This window comes from Hippopotamus amphibius, chromosome 2, assembly GCF_030028045.1.
Source record: "Hippopotamus amphibius kiboko isolate mHipAmp2 chromosome 2, mHipAmp2.hap2, whole genome shotgun sequence".
Classification (NCBI taxonomy): Eukaryota; Metazoa; Chordata; class Mammalia; order Artiodactyla; family Hippopotamidae; genus Hippopotamus; species Hippopotamus amphibius.
The window spans coordinates 46,406,846-46,429,634 of record NC_080187.1 but is presented as its reverse complement, the minus strand read 5'-3'; the positions used below and the strand labels follow the sequence as shown (position 1 = coordinate 46,429,634).

At 38.8% G+C, this 22,789-nt stretch overlaps 1 protein-coding gene across 1 annotated transcript in view; it reads left to right on the top strand.

The window, feature by feature from the left end:
• RORB (RAR related orphan receptor B) overlaps positions 1 to 20,960 on the top strand; it is a 183,882-nt gene extending 162,922 nt beyond the window's left edge. The window contains exons 5-10 of the mRNA XM_057722382.1: positions 1,166 to 1,287; positions 2,663 to 2,795; positions 5,800 to 5,907; positions 7,419 to 7,529; positions 10,490 to 10,602; positions 20,110 to 20,960. Of these exons, the coding sequence (XP_057578365.1) occupies positions 1,166 to 1,287; positions 2,663 to 2,795; positions 5,800 to 5,907; positions 7,419 to 7,529; positions 10,490 to 10,602; positions 20,110 to 20,265 (743 nt within the window). The 3' untranslated portion in view covers positions 20,266 to 20,960. The remainder of the gene's footprint in view (positions 1 to 1,165; positions 1,288 to 2,662; positions 2,796 to 5,799; positions 5,908 to 7,418; positions 7,530 to 10,489; positions 10,603 to 20,109) is intronic.
• Positions 20,961 to 22,789: the final 1,829 nt, after the last annotated feature.

Sequence of the window (22,789 nt, the reverse complement as noted above, 5' to 3'; positions counted from 1 at the left end):
ATGAAATATGGCTATTTAGAAAGAACAGAAATTGCATTTAAAATGGCACAAGCTGCAACACAAGAAAAACGTGATTTCTATATTAGCCAAGAACAGTTACCAGGCAGAAAATTTGGCCATCTTCATTCTACTCACATCCCACTTACAGAATTCCTAAGTACTTTGGTTTCCCAAGATGTCACCTTCACATGTTCAAATAGCAGAGAAGATTATGAGGGGACCTTCTGCCAGCTCTATCCAACTTCGGGGGACTCACTGCAGGTTGTTAAGGAGAATTCCTATGCCTGGTTCTATTACTCAACTTTCATACCTCAAAATCCAAAATAATCGATATTTAAGATACAATATCAAATACAACTCTTTTGGAATAAATGGCCCCCCAAAATTGATTGTGTTTATTTCTACCTCTTTTATGAATAAAACCATTTTCTCTTTTTTAACTTTTTCAGAGAAAAATTTTATCTTATGAAAAATTTGAAAGAAGAATATAAAGGCCCTCATGACCCAACTTCAAAATTATCAATATTATTTCATCTCCCTCTCCCATTATTTATGGAAGATAGCTACATGGTTTCAAAGTCAAATCTACAAAACTAATACCTTCAGAGAAGTCTGGCTTCTATCCCTGTGCCCCATTATCTTCTCTTTCCTCTATAGAAAACTATTTTTTTAGATTATTATTTAATCCTTCCTTTTTAAAATATAAGCAAAACACTTATTTTTCAATTCCTCCTTCCTAAAATAAACACTAGGGTTCCAGTGATTTTCAAAATATTTTAAAGTATTTGGAGTTCACAATGACTGTTACAGTGTAACAAGTGTTAGAAGATTGTCAGCGGACTTTCAGGCCAAAAAGCAAGAAACATGGTAATTGGCATTTATTTTAAAAATAAATATCTATTTGAACACTTTACAACTTTAAGACCCCCAGTTCTGTGACCAAAAAGAGGAGGAAAAGGCAGTTAATTTTGATTAAAAGACTGAAAATTTTAAAAAAGCAGTAAAGAGTTTGGAGATTTTTAAATAGATAGTAGTGTTGAAGACATGCTCATACAATTGGAGTATCTCCAAAAGGCATTCCTACAGGAAACACATTAAGAGCTGGTTTCTTTCAGCAGAGTAGGATTTTATTCGCAAACTCTCAAACTGATATTCTTTCTCATAGATCGAATTGCACAGAACATCATTAAGTCCCATTTGGAGACATGTCAGTACACCATGGAGGAGCTACACCAGCTGGCATGGCAGACCCACACCTATGAAGAAATTAAAGCGTATCAAAGCAAGGTACTCTGGGAAACTACAGGAAAGTTTTTCTGTAATTTCTCTATTTCTGGCTTTTTCAGCCTCTGCTCTGTTGACATTTCAGACTGGACGGTTCTTTGCTGTAAGGATTGTCTTGCACATTGTAGGATGTTTAGCATCATCCTTGGTCTCTACCCACTAGATGCATGTAGCATCCCCTCACACATAGTTGTTTCAACCAGAATGTTTCCAGATGTTGCCAAATGTCCCCTGGGAGGCAAAACCACCCCGATTGAAAACCACTGCCCTATTTGAGTGACGGGAGAGACTGTGTCCACAATCAGATGATTTTAGGACATCTCATGGTAGCTTCTTGGGGCCAGGCAAAGAATGGGAGCAATTGAAATATCATAGCAGTAATAATAGCTGCAAACTTACATGACAAAGATATGCAATAAAGCATTCTGAATGTTTTTTCTTGCCCTACATGCTTAAAAAGGACCAAAGGAAAAAGGGAGAACTCACCCCACATTATTATTGTTGTTGTTAGCAGTAGTAGTATTTTGACTTTTTGTGTCCATTAGAGAAGGTTTTAAGAGAAGGAATTTGTTGTTGTTTTGACTCACATAACTTTTCTACGGAATTGAGATCCATAATCACAAAACCTACCAGTAAATGAAATTTTAATAACATATATAAATGTGTCTATATCTAAGTATATGACTACAACATACTGATTTTTCTCCAGTGGAACAATTACATTGTACCACCTTTATATGAATAAGGAGACAAAAGCATAGGCATTGTTATGGTTAATAAAAAGCAGAATTAACACACTTGAATTTATGTTACCCATTCCCAAGAAAATAACCCAAGGATCAAAATACATTTCTGGGATTCTATATTACTTAAGAGTGTGATTCATTTTGATGTGTTTTCCCTTGAAGTTCTTTTTTGTACCAAAAAGCAATCTCCATAAGTTCTGAGACAAGAACACAGCATAAAAATGTTTCAAATTTAGTGGCTGTCAAGTGACATGGAAATAATTTTATGGAAGCCTGTGAATGAAGTTGCTATTCCTCCATGTAAGAGTTTGATTTTACAAAATAGACTAAGAGCTTAAGTTTGTTTAGGTGAGGAGAAAGAGGGAAAAAAATAAATTATAAATACCTATATTTATGTATGATTGCAATATTTCCATTATTTTACCCTCATTACTTTGATAATTGTGGTATATCAAGGTTTAAACAGGTCAAAACAATATCTTAGAAAATACTGCCTCTCTTCTAAAGGTGGGTAAATTCCCACTCTGGACCCCAAGTGACAGGTAAGCGCCAGTTAGGGCAACCTTGAGGATTTCACTGAGTCTCCACGTTCCTCTCTGCTGTACGTACATTGTGTGTTTTCTCTCTTAAAGTCCAGGGAAGCACTGTGGCAGCAGTGTGCCATCCAGATCACTCACGCCATCCAATATGTGGTAGAGTTTGCAAAGCGAATAACAGGCTTCATGGAACTCTGTCAAAATGATCAAATCCTACTTCTGAAGTCAGGTAAGCAAGAAGATTCATGGGGGAGCTATTTTAGAGCAGGATGTGGTCGACCCTTAGCTCACTGTTGGTTCTGGAAAATCTTCCATCCAATATGTAGCTCATTTTTACCACCCACGCTGTCAGCCAACTCCCAAAGGAAACGCTCCGTAATAAAAATGCCCTGATAGTCATTCAGTTCCCCCTTTGAAGTCAAATACAATTTTGCTTATTGAAAGTGGAGCTATTAATTGCGGAGGTTGAGATACCCAGCTTGACAGGCAGGGCAAGTAATTAGTGTGTCAAGGTGGCTGAATTGCTGAGCTGGCTCTAAAATGTACTACTTGCCTTCTGTTGGAGGGAAAACATCCAGGTTAGCTGAGCTCTGCCTCTGTGGTCATTTCCAATCATTTTAATGAGGATACCCTGCAGCCAGAATACACCAGGAGAAACTCATTCTGCTGTAACCTCTCCTCCCCATTCTCTCACACATACTCTATGACACACGCACAGTTACTCAGAAAGTAGCTCAAGAAATGCTGTTCGTGATTGACTTTGCAGCCGCCATTACCCAAACAGGAAAAAAAAAATTTATTTGTCTCTCTTGGCCCCCTTTGAAAATAGAAAATAAGAACCACCATGTCATGGTCTTGGCCTATAGCAAATAATAATAACATAATGTTATATATGTACTCACATACATACATAAGTTTATGTTTACCTTAAAAGTTTATGTGACATCTCTTTTAATCTCGTGTGCTCAGTATTATTTCCATCTTATAGAGGAGGAGGCAAAGATTCAGAGAAGTGAAGGGCTGTGTTCAATACCACAGAGCCAGTATCTGGCCAAGCTGGCTTTTGAACTTAAGCCACATAAAATAATTATTTTAAGTTGCTGCTGCTTGTCTACCAAATGATTAAAGCTGGTGCAAATCTTGACTCAACATTAACTCTATGTATTAGTTGCTGGATAAAAGCAGCCTCAAAACTTAGTTCAAACAACAATAATCATTTATTTTGCTCCCAAAGCTACAATTTGAGCAGGGCTCAGCAAGGGATGGCTTGTCTCTGCTCCATGTGGTGTTCACTGAGGCACCTTGACTGAGGGCAGGAGGACCCGCTTTCATGTTGGCTCGTGTACATGGCTGGCAATTTGTGCTGGTTGACAGCCCAGAGTTCAGCCAAGGCTTTGAGCTGGGGAGGGGGTGGGATGCCTCAGGTTCTATCCATGTGAGCCCCTCCACAGACCACTTGGACTTTCTCACAGCATGGTTGCTAGGTTTCAAAAGTTATCATTTCAAGAGAGCAAGGCAGAAGTGCATAGCACTTAGCTTCAAAAGTCCCATAGGGTTACTTCCACTGTACCTATTAGTCAAGGCGGTGATGAAGATCCACCTGGACATGGAATGTATGAGAATGCAGGGAGTCAAGGAAAGTGCCTTCCATATCGTAGATACTGAATAAATGGTACCTTATATTATTTTTCTCAGAAAAGCATTGTTTCAGTTAATATTTGCAAATTCCTTCTCATGTGTAAGGCCCTATTATGCTAAGATGGCATATGAGGGAAAGCAGATAAATCAGCAGAACAAAGAAATAAAACACAGACATAAATAGAGATGGCAGCATTAAGAACAGCACCAGGGATACATTTGAGTACAACATGGGTGTAACCAAATCATCTGTATAATGGTCTCATGCAAATTTCTGACTTCTGAGTCTGGATGTCAGCTTCCAACACACTGTGGGGCAGAAGCCCATTTCTCCAAAATGTGGAGAAACTGTGCGGTACTTCCTCAGGAAGTCAGTAAATGTTCAGAAGGAAAAACAAAGGTAGTGAACTAATTCACTTAATAAATATTTATTAAGCACCTACTATGTGCCAGGGACTTTTCTAGGTGCTGGAGATATAACAATGAATAAAATAACCACAATTGTCTATGGCTGCAGATGTAGGTCCTGCCACCATTGGGCTAACAGTGAACTCAGAAATGTTAGGTCCATCAGGGTTGAACAAACTCCTTCATGTTGGGACTTCAATAAGCCTTTGATCTGTGAATGTTGATTATAACTCCCTGGAGTGGATAATGTTCAGCCTTTTGCCAAAACTTATTTGACCAAGAAAACCTCATTTCAAAGACATCAGGACATAAGTCGTGCCCTCAAGAAACATCCTGAAGATGTTCCTGTATAAGTCATCATATGCAGAAATATACACAGAGTGTGTTAAAAACTGAAGCAGAAAACAGATTTCCCCAATAGCAAAACTTCTACGAAAATTAACAGACTCGACTTGCCTGCTGCAAAGCTCCTTTCTGGGCCGCTTATCATCACCTGTGAATTTAAGAGTTGAAGCCAGCTTTAATATTAATCCAAAAATGGGGGGGGGGGGGGGCGCTTCCCTGGTGGCACAGTGGTTAAGAATCTGCCTGCCGGACTTCCTAGGTGGTGCAGTGGGTAAGAATCCGCCTGCCGATGCAAGGGACACGGGTTTGATCCCTGCCCAAGGAAGATACCACATGCTGCGAAGCAACTAAGCCCGTGAGCCACAACTGTTGAGCCCGTGTGCTGCAACTACTGAAGCCCACGTGCCTAGAGCCTGCGCTCCGCAGCAAGAGAAGCCACCGCAATGGGAAGCTCGAGCACTGCAGTGAAGAGTAGCCTCCACTCTCCACAACCACAGAAAGCCCCTTCACAGCAACGAAGACCTGGTGCAGCCAATGAATAAAAAATAAAATAAAATAAAAATAGGAGGAAAAAAAATGTATGCGTCAAAGAAAATGTTGTTGCCCTCCATTTTAGTCACTTTTAACATATATTTTATCTTTAATTCCTCACGTAGGCATCAAGAGAGCTTTATTGCTAACCTAGTTCTTTTTCACTTGGGAAGGAATTTTGAGGTGTTTCTGAATGTGTGTGTCTATGTGTCTGTGTGTGTATATTAAAAAGGTTTTTAAAGTCTCTTGACCTATATGCAGTAATAACCTCTTTATTATTATATATATATATAAAATTTTTTTTCTCGTAGGTTGCTTGGAAGTGGTTTTAGTGAGAATGTGCCGTGCCTTCAACCCATTAAACAACACTGTTCTGTTTGAAGGAAAATATGGAGGAATGCAGATGTTCAAGGCCTTAGGTGAGTTCACCTTTGATGATGGCAGTTTTATTAGCTACCATCAGTTCTTCCACTCAGATTAAAATTGGTTTTGATTTTCTACTGTGAATTAGTATCTCATTACTCAATAAGGGTTGAATTAGGGGAGCCTCCAATGTTTCATCTAACTCCTCTGATTTTACAGTTGTGCCTCCAAATATAAAAGGAAGGAAAGAAACATGGACCCTATTGACACCAACCATGCTTCAGAAATCAAAGAAATCTGATCCTAAAGAACGGGGGTGCATGCTAGTCATTCTTTATTGGATCAGCTTTTCTTTTACCTTCTAGCTTACTGCTTCACAAAGTATATTATGTAGACCGCTGGTGGTCCATGGGTGACCTCTTAAGTTTCTTACGCAAATTTATAATCATTAGCTAAGATGCTTAAAAGAGGAGCTCTTTCACTTGTTTCACACCCAGAGTAGTGACTTTCTTCCTGTTCATTCATGAAGTTCTGGGAGCACAGAGAGCGCGGGTGCCGACCAGCCCAAAATGATCCCCAGGCCATTCTTGTGGGAGGGCAGGACAGAGTCAGTCTCTGGAAGTGTGTCATTCACATCCAGTCATCAGTGCACGGCGTGGGTAAGAACATTAGCAAAGATGGGCTGATGCCAGGAAAGGTTTTAACGATTGACAGTGCCGTTTGTTCCATATCCTGCCCACGGACATCAAAGAAGGCCACTGCCCTTTCACCTTTTGTGCTGTTAGTTGATATGGTAGCCAACGGCAAGTCCATCGGGGCTGGCAGTGTTTCCCTCCTGTAGCTGATACACATCCCTGTCATCTCCAAGGCTAGATTTTCAAGAAAGGAGGAAAAGCCTTGGCAAGCAACTTGAGTATATTTCCAGCTTCATAAAATAAACATTTACCAAGGATCCGTGTAGGGATGAAGCGTTATTTTGCCAGAATTCGCAGTGGCTAAACGACCGATCTGTGAGTCATTCATTAGAAGGTAAACATGAATGAACATTTGCTTCTCAATCAAATTTCCAGGGAATTACGAAATTGAAAGTCACTTCATCTCCATGCTCTTAGTTTGAGACCCCTGGATATCCTACATTGCCAGTGACATCCTATAAGTGCCACTAAGACTGACAGCCCTTGGCCCATTATACATAATATTTTAGGTTTTCTATTATTGCTGTCTCTGTAGTAAAGGTTCCCCAAATCACTAATTTAAAATTTTTTTAGTTGGAGCTAATTGCAAACTTACAAGATTAGATCGGGGTTATATATGCCCGGTTGGATATTACAATGAGTGCACACCATTTCTATCTGCCCCTCTTTGGTAATGTTGAATTTCATCACCTGGTCAAGATGTTGCCCAATTTTCTTATTGTATAATTACCACCAAATCACTTCTTATTTTTTCAGTATTTTTTCTGTGTGCCTAGTATGCAAATCCTTGAATAATTTCTTGATTATGGGACTTTTCTTACTATTGTCCCATTCTATTCAAGTATTTTCACTTAATTTGACTTCTTTTATAGGTTCTGATGACCTAGTGAATGAAGCATTTGACTTTGCAAAGAACTTGTGTTCCTTGCAGCTGACTGAGGAAGAGATTGCTTTGTTCTCCTCTGCTGTTCTGATATCTCCAGGTAGGGAGGTCTGAGGTCCTTACCTTTAAAAAAAAAACCTGTTTTGCTATCTTTAACATGAATTGCACCTACCTAAGCCAAGGTGCTCTGTAGAAACTTTAAAAGAACTATATTTTCTTTAGCAAGCTTGTGATATTTCTGGACAATTCAAAGAAAAGTGCCCTCAGGTTAATTTAAATGATCAATTTTGTCCCAAATACAAGAGTAGGATGTTTGGTAAGGGTAACTCCAGATTCAGAAAAGCATAATCATTTCTTAACAGATAAATGAAGACAAATGGTGGCGTAAGTTATAACTAAGTTCTATTTTGGTTTTAAGAATAAAAGACATAGGAAAAAGTGTCCAATAAGGTGAGACTTAGTAGAAATATACCTGATTGAACAAGCCAGCAAAGGGACTAAAAAAGGTAAAACATATACTTTCTCCTCCTTAAATATCTCTTTCATTGGCTTTTCTATCCAAATAATTGTTGGCATTCTCACTTCAGACAAATGCTGGTGACTGTTTTTTTTTTTAAAGCAATATTAGGAGCTTTAAAAGGAGGTAAGGACAGCAGAGGGAAAAAATGGCTTCCACTAAAGGCTGGAAAAGGAAGAATGTCTGATGTGGTGGTAGACATTCTAGGACAGGTTCTGTCACCAGATATCTGTGTGACCTTAAACACTTGACCCCTCAGAGCCTCAGTTTCTTCACCTGTAAAGTAAGAGGGTTGAGCTTCATAATAATAAAGACCTCATCTAGCTCTGCAATGCAATAAATCAGCAAAATGTTTTCAAATAAGGTAAGGTGTGACATTTATAGATCAAATAGCACTGTAGCCACTGAAATTGTTTTTAAAAGTATATACTGGCTTGAAAATGTATAGAATTCTAATAAATGCATGGTTCTTTCTTCAACCAGAATGAAAAGTCAGAGTTGCTCATTCAGTCATCTGTTCAGTTAAATTTGGGGTCAGGGAATAGCAGTGCCATTGACAGTTCTCTATGGAAAGGAAGACATTCCTGGTCATTTTTATGGTCAAGAGACTCATTCTTTCTATAACTCGTTTATGTCTAGAGACTTGATCTTTTCTTATACCCAACATATTTTTCAGTGAGGCTGGAAGAAATTAATCTTCCCTGTGATAGGACATGTTGACATATCCTATGTCAACTCTAGCTATGTCTACCCAGAATATGGCCTCTACACTTTGTATCTGTTAGGTTTTATTTACTTATTTTTAAATTTTATGAGGATTTCTAAAATTTGCTTCTGTTTTTTAACTACTTTATCAAAAATGGAAATTAGTTATCAGTTGGTGTATTATTACTAACATTTCTTTTGTGGCTCTGCCTAAAATCAAGCTGTTCCTCCAGGCCTTTTCTTTTCTTTCTTTCTTTTTTTTTTTTTTTTAACCCTAGAATGTTTCTCAGACTTGGCAGCACAAAGATAAATGGAAACAATGACAAGAAATATTTATTTCTGGTAGCAACCACATGCCGAATAATTTTCCTCCTGCCATTTTCTCATTGCATTTGACTGCTCCCATTGATTATAGTTCAGTAGAAGATTAGTTCTAAGCCTGTGAGTCTCTGATGAGGGAGGTGGTTTCACTCTGGTTCCTGCTTAATCACAGGAAGCATTGCAAAATTCACTGTCCTCTTAGGTATGTGTGTGGCAGGTCCGTAAATTCCCAGCAGCAAATATTTGACAAGGTATATCAAATCGAAACAATCCATGAAGATAACTGCCCCAGTTGGAAGGCAAGCCTGCTTCTTATGAGTTAGAAATCAGCTGAACTATGAGCCTTTTTCTAGGAAGAATATGCTAAAGCCACCAAATTCCACTGAGTTTGGAAGCGTGATATTTAGCTTATTCTACCCAGTAGGGAATCTTCCAGCCCTGGTCGCAGACCCGCACTCAGTGGCTTCTGCAACTCCAAGATACCTTGTTTGCCACCCTGGCCTAGTGCTATATTCAAAAAGAGAGGAAAGACAGTATTCCAGCTTGTGTAGGCTCTATCTCATGCCAGACCCCACCCTTCCGCCCAGGTTCTTGCCATAATAGTTACTGTCTATTCAGCTCCAGATAGTTTAAGGAAAGGAGAGGCAGGGAAACTTAATGTATTCTGATTGACAATTGTCACTGAAGGCTTTTGTGCTCACTTACGTAAGGGTATGCTTAACTGTTAGCTAGACTTGTCCTGGCTCTGTCTAGGATTACAGAATCAAATTTCTCACCTGACCTGAACTGTGTTCAGAAGGATCATGTCCAAGTTCTTTTCCATGAGTATTTGTTCAGCATTTGGAGACTCTAGGTGCCCCTTCATTGAAGTTTCAACCTTAGGCATTGATGCTGGGCTCAATTTTGTCACCATGGTATAAAGCATCTAGGAAGAAAGGAAGGACGGAAGGAGGGAACAAAGAAAGGGAGGGAGGAAGGAAAAAAGAAAGTAGGAAAGGCTAAAAGGAAAGGAGGGATTATCCTATCCATTTTTTAACATTCAATATAGAAAAAGAGTCTCAGGATTAATTTTTTGATTCCTGTTGATGCTTTATAAATTATAACTTAGCTTATAAAAGGGAAGGGAGACCCTGAATGCCAAAAATACTCCTTCACAATAGATGTTCTTCACTTCTATAATTCATTTCCTCACAAATCATTAACTTACACTTGGAAAGAAAATCATATGTCCAGAGAAAGAGTAAGAGATGTAAATTGTCACAGACAATAAGAAACATGGAGTTTCTTTGAACCATTGTGTCTTTACCTCCGCCCTGATTTCCTATGTCAATGTATTGTACTTCACTGTCATCATGGCATTGCTTACAAAAATTTGTTTTAGAAAAATAATTATATGTCTTCAGAAGCAATTTAGGACAAATTTGAAATGGGTCTGAAGCTCAGTACTTATATATGTAGGTGAAATACAACAAAGCTTGCATTCTGTCCCCTTCTTATCCACTCTTTTCCTTTGTCAGACCGAGCCTGGCTGATAGAACCAAGGAAGGTCCAGAAGCTTCAGGAAAAAATTTATTTTGCACTTCAGCATGTGATTCAGAAGAATCACCTGGATGATGAGACCTTGGCGAAGGTAGGTCCTCAGACCACAGATCCACTGTCACTGAAAGAGCCCAGCAAGCAGAAGAGGGCTAGTCACATAAAACAAGAAACGTTTCTAAGCAGCAACGATTTCTGAAGGTTACCAGAGATTGCATAAATTTTGAGATGGACATTTTAAAAGGGAGATGAGGAAATTATAATAGATTGAGAGGACAATGACTCTCATAGGGAAGGACGATACTGATGGATCTGAACCACGGGTAGAGGAGGACAAATCAAAGGAACTGAGGGTGTTTCATTTGAAGAACAAAAGCTTAAAGCAAGGAAATAAGTCTTCAGAAATTATATGTGAAGAAGGAGGAGACTTTGCGCCACTTGGGAGTCAGGTCTGGGCAAAAGCATGGGTAGATTTTTATTAAAATAAGGAAGAACTATAAAATGACAAGAATTGGAGAACAGAGGGTAGACCACTGAGTGGAGGAATGAGGTCCCTGGCACTGGTCATACTCTTATAGATACTGCGTGGTTTCCTTTCAGGTGTGTTGTAAATGACAGTCCTACCCAGAGTAGAAGATTAGACTGATGCCTTGTAAATTACCCTTCAACTCTAATCTCTTCAACTCTAATCTGGGATTCTTTCAAAATGAAGTATCTCAGGGGCAAAATGCATGCACTGTGCTATCCATTTCATGATTCAAGTTAATTAAAAATAGTGATCTTTAAGAAGAATACTGAGAAAAGTTGTTTACCAACATAAAATGATCATAAAAGGAAGAAGGAATTTTCTAATGATATTCAGCATTATTTTAGATCCTGCAGTATCTTAAAAGACTTAAGAATTGGAATGTTTTTAGAGGTTAAGCAACTAGGAAATGGAGCCTATCCTCGGTTAAAGATGATAGGAATCCTACTCTTCATATTTTTATCATTAAAACCTTCCGACTCTGCTCTTGAAGTTCCTTATGTTAAAAAAGGGGGGAAGACTCTGTTGGAGATACTATCAGATTTTACTTTGCACATACAGAGTACTGCTATAAAAAAAACCTCCATGAGTTAAATATGCTGCTTCATTATGGTAACATTTGTTAAAATTAACACATCACTAGGAAGAACATTTCTACACTGTAGAGTGATAGTTCTCTTTGGTGTAACTTTTCACTTATCATGTGCGCAAGGACAAATCTCCTGCTCTTCATACCTCAGTCTTCTCCCAGGTAAGAGTGAAACTTCTACATGCTTTCAGATACATTGGGCAGAAAAGACAATAATGTGGATATATGCATCTGTCTCTATAATTGCTCTGCAGCGTATATGCCAAAGTACATTGGGTTAGTTAATGTTGGCAGGAGGATGTTTCCTGCATTTGGGATATCCCAAAGACTTTGGTCCCTAAAATGAAGAACTTAATAAAGTCCAGAGGTAAACAAAAGCTGTCGCTGTTCAGCTTAAGGGGATCATCTTCTTGTAAGAAAATCGTGGTTTCATCATCTGTAAAATGAAAATTATGATTCTTACTCCTCTAAAGAGATGTGTAGGTTCAAATGAGATACATACACGCATAAATTCTAACACACTGTGCCATAATGATTATTACGTCCCCAAGAGAGTAACCCGCATGCTTATACCATTTTCTACCACCTAGTATCCTGGTGGCGATCTGAGGTATTTGGGGTAGAAAGGAGACAGAGAAATTGAAGATGAAAGATATTTAATAGCAAGAAAAAAATTAAAACACCAAGTAAAGTCAGCTTAACCCTCCTTTTTCCATCTTTAGTGGGAAAAATATACAATTATTTTCTTTGTTTTTTTTAAGTGTAATTAACATACAACATTATATTAGTCTTAGATGTAAAACATAATGATTCAACATTCGTATATATTGTGAAACGAACACCGTAATAAGTCTAGTTAACATCCATTCAGTTCTCTTCTTATAGAAAGAGAATGTTGCAAAGCTGGGAGTCAGAGAAAGCATTAGAGAGGATTATTGCTTACATAAAATTCACTGGAGCCAGATGACCGAGCATTGCTTCCACTGGTCATGTGTGGATACTGAGTTTTTGCGTGGACACTTCACTGTAACAGTCATCATTTTGATAGGATGCTCTGTGAACTAATGTGAACTAATGTGGAGGGACCATGAAATGGAATGAGAACTGGATTCTCATTTATCCCAATGTGCAAAGACTGTTTATACTGCCAACCAGTTTGACCCTGAACAGGTGTAGCAGACTTCAGGTGAGGTGCAGGGTTCAGACATAGTCATTAGATTTCACCCTGAAAATCTAATGACTATGTCTCCAACACACTTTCTGCATGCCCACTTCCTGAAATTAAAGTTCAAGTTGCAATGCCTTATACTTTTGACCAAACTTGGACCTAGGGAGGATTTGAAATTCAGGAATTCTTATCCATTAACTAGAAGGTCTCAACCCCTATATATTAATCTGTTTGTTTGGGGTTAAAAAAAAAAACCTATTAAAGAATCTAGTTGCCTCTCCTCATGACCATAATGATAGTATGTAGCATATTTATAATGTCATCAGGACCACTGGCTGGCTTAGTCACCCTGGACAAGTGACTTAATCTCTCTGTGCCGTTTCCTCATTTGTAAAATGTGATTAAAGATAGTATCAATGTCATATGGTTATTTTAAGGACTAAATGAGATCAAATATAAGCAAGCTGCAATGTTCATAACAGGTAGTATGTAAGTAAGTGCTGTTGTTGTTGCTGTGGACAGAAGAAACTTTGTTGCGGCAGGGAAATGTTTATCCAAGAAGTGGATATGTTTGAGCCAATCACGGATGATTTAAGACTTTCAAAAGATGGGAATTAGAGGTTTAGAGAGGTGGAGTGTGGCATTCCAAGTGATGGGGGTGATAATATAGACATACAAAAGTGTAAGGTGTGTGCAGGTTATGAATAAGTTAGATTTGGCTGGATCCTGGATTTGAGAAGCGAGGAAATGAGATAACACTGGTCACTTTCACTAAATCTCATGGGAGAAAATACATATATATGTGTATATGTATGTATATATGTATATGCATATATACATGTATATTTTTAAGCCCCATATGACTAGGGGAGGCAGCCCATCTGTTCTCCGGGCTTCACTTTTCTTGTCTCTGAAATGAGGCAGTTGGACTGGATGGTCGTTAAGGTCCCTTCAGTATAATATTCGTTAATTCTAAAAGAGAAAAACAAAGGTTCCTTCTGACATCTTCTTTTGCCTTCCAATGCTCAGTCCCGTGTGATAGTTTTAAGGACTCTTTAGATGTTCTGCCACTACACTAAGTGAATAAATAGATGGATTTCTACAAGTCTTGCAGATTCAAATTAGTACTCTGTGCACTATGGTAATTGAATTTAGGGTGATATTCCAGTCCCAAAACTGCAAAGCACACACTGTTTATAAAGCCTGCGTCCAGGGGTCAGCATTCCCTGATACCAGGCCCTCCGTTTCTGGCAGAACACTAACAAAACTGTATCATCAGCACAGAGAGGGGAGTTCTTGCCTTTCTCTTGCAGCAGTAGCAAGTTACTAAATGAAAGCTTTGGAGGGGGAAGGCTTACACAGTGCTAATTTTACATGTTAATAATTGAAATTTTACCTGAAAGAAATCACTCCTGGTCACTCTCACTTTACTAGTGCTGTTGAGATAGAGATTTAGAGAGAAACAGCCACGCTGGCTCGTAGATAGGGTCTGTGGAGCAACGCTGACCGAGAGATGGGGGAAAGCTGCCATGGGTCCTTTACCTTGATTTCCATTGCCCGCTCGGTGAGATCTAAGGAGACCAGGTCCTGATTCATAATGGGATGTTTATGCCTGCAGCCCGCTTATTCTTCGTGCAAGACACAAGGTGTCACATTAGGATTCCTAGTAGGTGGGCCTAGGGGTTCATCAGTTTAATCTTAAATAACACAGTCTGTCCAGTCAGCACTTAAGGAGCCCCTACTCAGATGAGGTGGCCTTGTGGTCTGAGCCTCCTCATTCCCTTTCATATTTGTTTAGGAATTTGGTTTACATTTAAATTTTCTGTACTTTCTTAAAGTATAACATATACATGCTGAAAGTTCCTAAATCAAAAGTGTTTAGTTCAATGAATCATCACAATGTTAACATATCCGTGTGGCCACTGCCCAGATAAAACCGGACACCCCAGAAGCCCTGCTCAGGCTTCTTCACATGGCATATAAACTGTAAAATAATACAAGAGGCAAAATTATAAAAAAACAGTTCCATAGATCATCCAAGTTTTTTAATTCCAAATCAATACTCAAGAAGCATAGCTTTCTCATGGAATAGTTTTCTACTTCAACCTACATCTATAATGAGTATGTACCGTGTGCCACATGCGAAGAAGGGAAAGGCAACTGATACTTTGATCTTGGCCCTTGAGCAGTTTCTTTGAGGAATTCCTGTGAAAGACCAGATTATTTCAATCCATTTTAGCCACATATAGTTTGCTGGCATACACTATAGGTCCAATACCCAGAAATTTCAAGGGTTGTCCATCAGACTAATGGTCTCTAATAAGAAGAGAGGTTTTGATGTTTCTCCTCACTCATCACGTTGCCAGTCAATGTATTAGTTAGGACTCATGGGTTACAAGTAACAGGAACCAATTCACACCAGATAAAGCAAAAAGAAAATAATGAACTAATGGAGAGAAATCTCTAAGGTCAAAAATTCGGCCCCCACTCAGGAAATACTGGGACAAGGAACTGGGAAGCCTTCAAAACTCTCCATCTCAGGAGTTTCTCTCTCTTTAAGTGTCTACTTTATTCTTCTCCCTCTCTGAATACCAGTTTTCTCTGCTTCCCGGGTCTTGGTGAAATATGGCTAGCTCTCAGCTCCTTAGGTCACTCATAGTTTCTGCTACATTTAGAAAGTAACTTGCTTGCTGTCCATCTGATGCCAAATTCCAAGCCCAGCTGAACCAGATGTCCACTTCCAGTTGAGTCAGCCTTTCCCAGAGTAAACATGCCTTACAGCGTGGATGCCAGGATGGAGTAAGGATGGTGTGAGAGGGCTGCGACCTGAACAGATATCTCAAATTCAGTGTTAGAAATCTAGGCCAAGTGTCTAGGTATAGCTAAACAAAAACCCCAAAAAGAAGTGAGTGGGGAATTTCCTGGCATTCCAGTGGTTAGGACTCCGTGCTTCCGCTGCAGGGGGCACGGGTTCGATCCCTGGTCAGGGGACTAAAATCCCTCCTGCCACGCGGCTAAAAACAAACAAACAAAGAAGAGAGTAGACAAGTGAAATGGATGTATGTAGCCTCACTTGATGTGTCCTGTCTTTATCAGTGCTTCTGAAGTTTCTTCCACTTTGATCAAGCCATCATTGACTTCCTGCTTCAGGTTGGAGGGTATCTTGGTGGCCCGGAAGCCCACGTGAACACGATCCCTAGTTTTCACCTCTGCATGTTCCATTTTTCCAACATCAGATGTACCAGTTATAAAATTGTGAATTTTCTCATAAAACCACCCTCTGAAAAGAAGCATAGGATTATTATCTCTTCTCCAACAGCTGTTTTTTCTTCCTGTAGACCCCTGTAGGTATAAGCTAAAGCTTCCTCCTTACAAGAAGTGTTTATCATAAGAGAGAGAGAAGTGTGAAAATGCCTTTTTATGGACCCTCTGTGCACTCCTGCTATGGGGATTATTTAAACATGAAGAAATTTCGTGATGGTTTGAAATCGACTACCACCTCCATCTCCTAGTGCTTCTGGATCACCACCCCAGCTGTTGAAAAAGTTGTTGAACCATTAACTGCTGCTGAAGCTGCTCTGAGCTCCCTTTGACGTGGGGGTCTCACAGCTGCAGTACGTAATATTAATGAGCAGTAAGTGACTGCCTGCCGCTTCCTCCACCAGGCCATTCTGGGCTCTAACAAGTGCTGCTGCTGCTTCCGCGTGGCCTCCTGGCCTAGCACTTCTACTTACACAGCTGATTGGACACCTTGAAATCAGCCTCTTCTGAGAACACAGATGCTGGGGAAGCTCTTTGCCTTTTTTGGTGTTCTAAGTGGTCCCAGTGCTCTTTAACAAAAAGCAGTTCTCACCATTCGACCCATTCTACAGACGAGCAACAGAGACAGGATCCAGAGCCCATAAAATAGGGAACTAGATCCCAAACCAGACTTTCTTAAACCTGCTTTTGGGAAGGAAAGAGGCAAGAGTCCATGTTTACTTTCCCAAACCAAACACATGCTTAAATATTTCCAATCAATGATTTTGGTCATCCTCTTATACATTTAATTTTTCAACCACCCCTTCTCTAAAGGAGCAGTAAACTGCTTTAAGGATTGTAATATACAGAATTCTACTTTATGAGTCACAGTTTACTAAATGAGCAACCTACTTTAATTGCTACAAGAAAATGAAGATTGATACGATGTTGCTTTTCATTTCAGTAAAAGTAAATGGCTGATTTTCTCATGCATTAGCACACCGTATACAGAGACTCAATTTTGGGTACTTGGTCAGGGGCTAAGCTGGTTTCTTGCCCTTCATCTTATTTGGCTGAATAGGCATGATCTTGACTATTTCTCTCCTTGAGGGAAGCATTACGTGAGAATGACGTATGACACCTAATACAGTTATTGCCAGGCACTGCCGTAGATAGTTTGTACTGACTCGTTTAACTCTTAAAACAACCCTCTGAGATAGGGACTGTCATAATTGTCATCTGACAGATAAGGAAGCTGAGAGGTTAAGTGACTTGCTCAAGATCACATAGCTGTAAATAGCAAGTCTGGGATTCAAATCCCGACAGTCAGGCTTGAAAGCCCATATTTTAATCACTAGACTAATCTTCTTTATGTAGCATTCGTGTCTCATAGAGAACTCAGGAAATTTCATTACTTGTCTCTCACCAAAGGAATAGAACCAAGCAAATGAAACCTTCCATCTCTGGATATGAGAGCTTCTTGTCTGCCTCCTGGAAAGGAGCTAACTTTACATTCAGTTACCAGGATTATTTCTAACATGATAAAGAATTTGTCAATTTTGAAAAACTGTTAGAAACTTGTAAGGTTTGAACCGCTTAAACAGTGTTTCTCAAAGTCTATTCTGCGGACCACTGCACCAGTATCCTCAGGATATTTGTTTCCAACATGAAATCTGAGCTCCACCTAGATTTCGTAAAATAGAATCCCTAGGAGTGGGTCCCAGGGATCTACATTTTTAGGAAGCACTCCAGTGGTTCTTGTGCATACCTAAGATTGACAAGCATTCTAGAGTTGCTTCTGGATGTTTCAGGAGCTCTGCACATCATCAATTCAACTGCAGATGATTACAGAAAGCTTTCAAAGCCTCTCTGCATTCAGTAGCTATTTCCGGGAGAATTATAATGTGCAAGAAGTGTTCCGAAATTGTTGCAGTCTCCTTCTGTGTGAACCAGCTGGTTAAGAAAGCTTGAATAATTTCCCAAGGGACTCTAGTTAAGTGGACACTTGTACACTCTTTACCTATGAAAATACAAAAGAGACAAGGCTTTCACCCTGGACTCAAAGGGACCCTTTCAGAATAGGATTCTGATCATCTTTCTTAAAACCCTTCCAAAGACCTTAATAGAGACCATGAGACCTAGCATAATCTGACCATGCAACCTCCCCAGCTTTATCCTTGAACATGCTCACCCACTGCTCCAGTGACACTGAACTTCCTTCAGTTCTGATGGCTCATATGATCCTGGAAAATATCACATCCGCAGCCCCAGCATCTAGCTAGCTCTCCCTCTCCCTTCAGAGCTCAGCTTAAATGGCACTTTCTCAGAAGTGCCTGCCTTGAAGAAGTCAGAGCATCCTATTATCTACCACTTCTCCTAGCGTCACTCCTCCATGGCACTCACCAGTGTTTCAGTCTGCTTTTGACTGTGTGGTCACTTTATTCATCTGTCTTCCCACATAGATTATAAGCAACAACAGTACTGTTTTGTGAATTGCAGTGTCTAGTAGAAGTGTCTGCTACTAGTTTAAGTACCTCATAATGTTGGAGAGGACGTCCTGATTCTCAGTCTAAAATTTAACATCCATTCTATAAAGATTTCATGATTTTTTTTTTCATGTCTATCCTCATCATTAAATGGCAGTGGAATTGGAAAGTCTGAACCCCAGACTTCTTTTTGTGTTCTAGATCCCTTTAATGAAAATGTCAACAGGTCTAATCCTGATGCTGTTTTTAAATTGCTCATAGTGTGGTTATATAGTCATTAGTTGTTAAAAGGAAAGTTAATGAAAGAGTGGAAATTTCTGATTTTGAAAAGCCACAAAGTAACTAATTATCTATTTCCTCCTTTACTTCAAAGGCTGAAATGGTTTCTTATTATTGAATAGGGTAGGGAGTGCAGCAAGCCTAATTGGTGATTAGATCAGTTTTATTTAATTTTATTTTATCATCACTTTCAAGTGTACCTTTGGTCAGCTATATGAACTATCAAGCTTATCTTTTGTATAAGTATTATCTATATGAGAACATTTCTCATTCCCACAGTAATTTGATCACAATGACCTTTGGTTGTAAGCAATTTTGATACTAAATGATGGATTCTAAGTGTTCTAAAATTATAAGTGTGTTAAAAGCTAGAATTTTTCAGAATCTAAACCTCTATAGCATTTAACAAACTGTGGGTATTTTAAATTATTAAAACACTGTCTTCTGGGTATTTAAGCTCAAAAAATGACATCATACGTGATACTTATATATCAAAACCTAACAATTATAAGTGGATATTCTCCCATGAGTTTTTAAAACACCTCTGTAAGGAAGCTGAGTGCCAGTGACCTCCCAAATTCACCCTTGACTAAATATAAGTTTCATTTTATGCATTACAGTGGGAAAGGATTAGAGAGCTACCAGCAGGCTAATGACCTTGACAGCAAAGCAGTCCAGGTCGTTGTGAATTACACCTCATAAGATTTAGGATACACCTTCCTAACACTGTCACCTTCCAAAACTGAAAATCTGATATTCACATCATAAAAATCTATGGGAAATGATAGATAATAATACTATTAGCTAACAGTTGTGTTTTGTGCCTACAGTATCCTTATCACTTTCATACAAATTTCCTCACTGTTTACACAACAACTCAATGAAGCAGGTGCTACGAGTAAGCCCATTTTACAAATGTGAAAACTGAGACATAGAGTATGTCACAGCCACTCAGCCACTTAGCTAGCTATTTTAGAACCAGGATGCCAACTCAGTCAGCCTGCTGAGCAAGCACCCCCTCCTAACGATTAAACTAAACTACCTCCCATGCACACTTTATATAAGAACAATGAATTAGGAAGCTTCGTCCTGCTTTCTTTCTTTCTCTTTATTTTCTCTTTAGAGAGTCGGGGAGGGAGGTGTTTTGTTTTGTTTTGTTCTAAAGGAGAAACTGAAAGTGAGCCTTCTTTCTTTTGAACATCTTTTTCCAAAGCCAGTTCCCTTCATCTGAGGCCAGTAAGGACACTGATTCAGGAGACAGAGCACTAATGAGCTTCCCCCTTTGTCTCCTTCCCTGTCTCTCCACTCTGCAGTTAATAGCCAAGATACCAACCATCACGGCAGTTTGCAACTTGCATGGGGAGAAGCTGCAGGTATTTAAGCAATCGCATCCAGACATAGTGAATACACTCTTTCCTCCGTTATACAAGGAGCTCTTTAATCCTGACTGTGCCACCGTCTGCAAATGAAGGCGAGGAGCGAACTGTTTCATAGTCATGGAATGCATCACCATTAAGACAAAAGCAATGTGTTCATAAAGACTTAAGGAAAATGTCACTACTGCAACATTAGGAATGTCCTGCACTTACTTAACAGAATTATTTTTCACCGCTACAGTTTGAAGAATGTAAATATGCACCTGAGTGGGGCTCTTTTATTTGTTTGTTTGTTTTTGAAATGACCATAAATATACAAATAGAGGACACTGGGTGTTATCTTTTTTTAATTTTATTCAGGTATGTTTGGGGAGACAACTGTTTATAGAATTTTATTGTAGATATATACGAGAACAGAGCAGTACTTTACATGATTACTTTTCCTGTTGATTGTTCAAATATAATTTAAGAAAATTCCACTTAATAGGCTTAACGATTTCTATGTTTTTAGATAGTTGATGCATGTGTAAATTTGTAGCTGTCTTGGAAAGCACTGTGTGTGTATGTAATAAGTATATAATATCTGAGAATATTATATATGACTATTACTTATACATGCACATGCACTGTGGCTTAAAATACCATACCTACTAGCAAAGGAGGTTCAGTCAGGCGCTCTTATGTTATTTACCTTCTGTGTTATATGTTAACTTTATGTTAGACAATCAGGATTTTGTTTTCCCAGCCAGAGTTTTCATCTATAGTTAATAGCAGAATAGTACCAATTCAGAAATAAGTCTACAAAGGAATAAATAGAATGCATGGCCTCTATAAAAACTCTGTTTCGATCAGTGACATCAAAGCCTTGTCAAGATGGTACGTATTGGAAAAAAATAAGTATTTGGAGCCATTTTCCTGTTTTAAGAATTAGGCTACAGATAACATTGTGGAGTCCAGGGCATTTTTGACCAAACAATAGATATTTCCTATTTTTCACCAGGACACATAAAATACTTTTTTTCTTTGGATTTCAACTTGTGAAAGAAACTCGATTTTGGTGCTTATTGTATCTTTAACAGAGAAATACAGTCTGTAGATTATGACCACCAGCAATTTTTGCTAATAAAATTAAAGTGAAAGAGTAAGTCAGAACCCAGGGTCCTAATGCCATTTCGTGTAAACATTTTCTCTCTAACCACTTTTCTTTTTTTTGCAAAGAAGAGGAAGAAAGAGAATATACAAAGTAAAGAAGTAGTTCTTTTTGTTCATTCTCTTTAATAAGTTTGTTAGAAAAAGCAGCAATAAAGGGGAAGGCAGGACTTTCTATGTCCTTCTAGTGTGGGACCTCTAATTTTTTCAATTTCCAAATGCTTTATTATAAAAATATAGCAAAACCTTGATAGATTAGAATAAAAGATCTGGGTTATTCTACAGAACCAATACATTCCCAAAGCCAAAACTATTTCCTGTGCCGTTTGACATTGCATCATCCATCTAGCCTGGGATTATTTTTTTAGCAACGTTTAAAAGTACAGAATGCAAGAGGTGAGATCAGGATTAGACAATTTGGACTTTCTAGTACAAGACCTCACTTCTCCACTTGCTCACCAATCAAAGTGATCACCAGAAAAGCATAAATTCCCAGGAGTTTGTTCTGCCTGTATTCTGGAGGCCTTATGCCTCTGGTCTCATCTGATTCAAAATAAGATTTTTTTAAAGGGAGCTAGAGAAGAGCTTTGTGTATAAGACAATGAAAAGTATGATCTCCTGTAAGTGTAGCCTGGCTATCAACTCATGGAGACCTGCCCTTTTCTCCTTGTCAAACACACACGCACATGTACACGCAAATGCACACCTGCTTTGTGAAGTTTCCATCAGTGGAAACTTTGATTTCTTTTTTTCTAATCTCTTATGCTCTCCTGAAGTTAGATGGTTGAGAGCCATCCCCATGATGCCACAGAACTGTTCATCAATGATCAAACAGTAGTGTTAGTCTTTTCTTTTAGAAAACAGAGTCTTTTCCCACCTCATGATTGATGAATTCCATACCAATGGGGAAAAACAAAAAGACTTTAAAATAATGAATCTCTTTCTCAACTACTGTTATATTCAATTAATTTAACTACATTGAACCAAATTACCTTCAGTGTCTAAGAAGACAGCTGTAGACTGCTTATTATGCTGCTACAGGGACTCAATTCTTTTTGGTGTAAATGTCACTCCTGCTAGCTCTTTGTATAAAGAATTAATTCCAAGAGTCATATTTCCTTCTAATGGAAAGATTACTTTACTGATTGCTAGGAAAACAGGGTAATGGAAGGCACTCAATTAAACCAAGCCGTTTCCAAATGCGATGTATGTTTTATGATTGGCTCATGATAGGCGATGCTTAATGTGTCTACTTGGTGTTTCCCTTTGAGCTTTGAACTTATGTCAGACTTTGTTTTCATTGTTCTGTTGCCCTAGTGTTTCCCATTGTCAGCCTGTAATTCCTGCTCAGTTGCAAAGGGAACCATTTGTTTCCTCCAGTTTACCTTAGAGGATTTAAATTGGCTCAATTGATGAAGTGGCTGAGAATTTTTCCTCCCTTGTCCCATGGGTGATGTAGGAAAAAGAT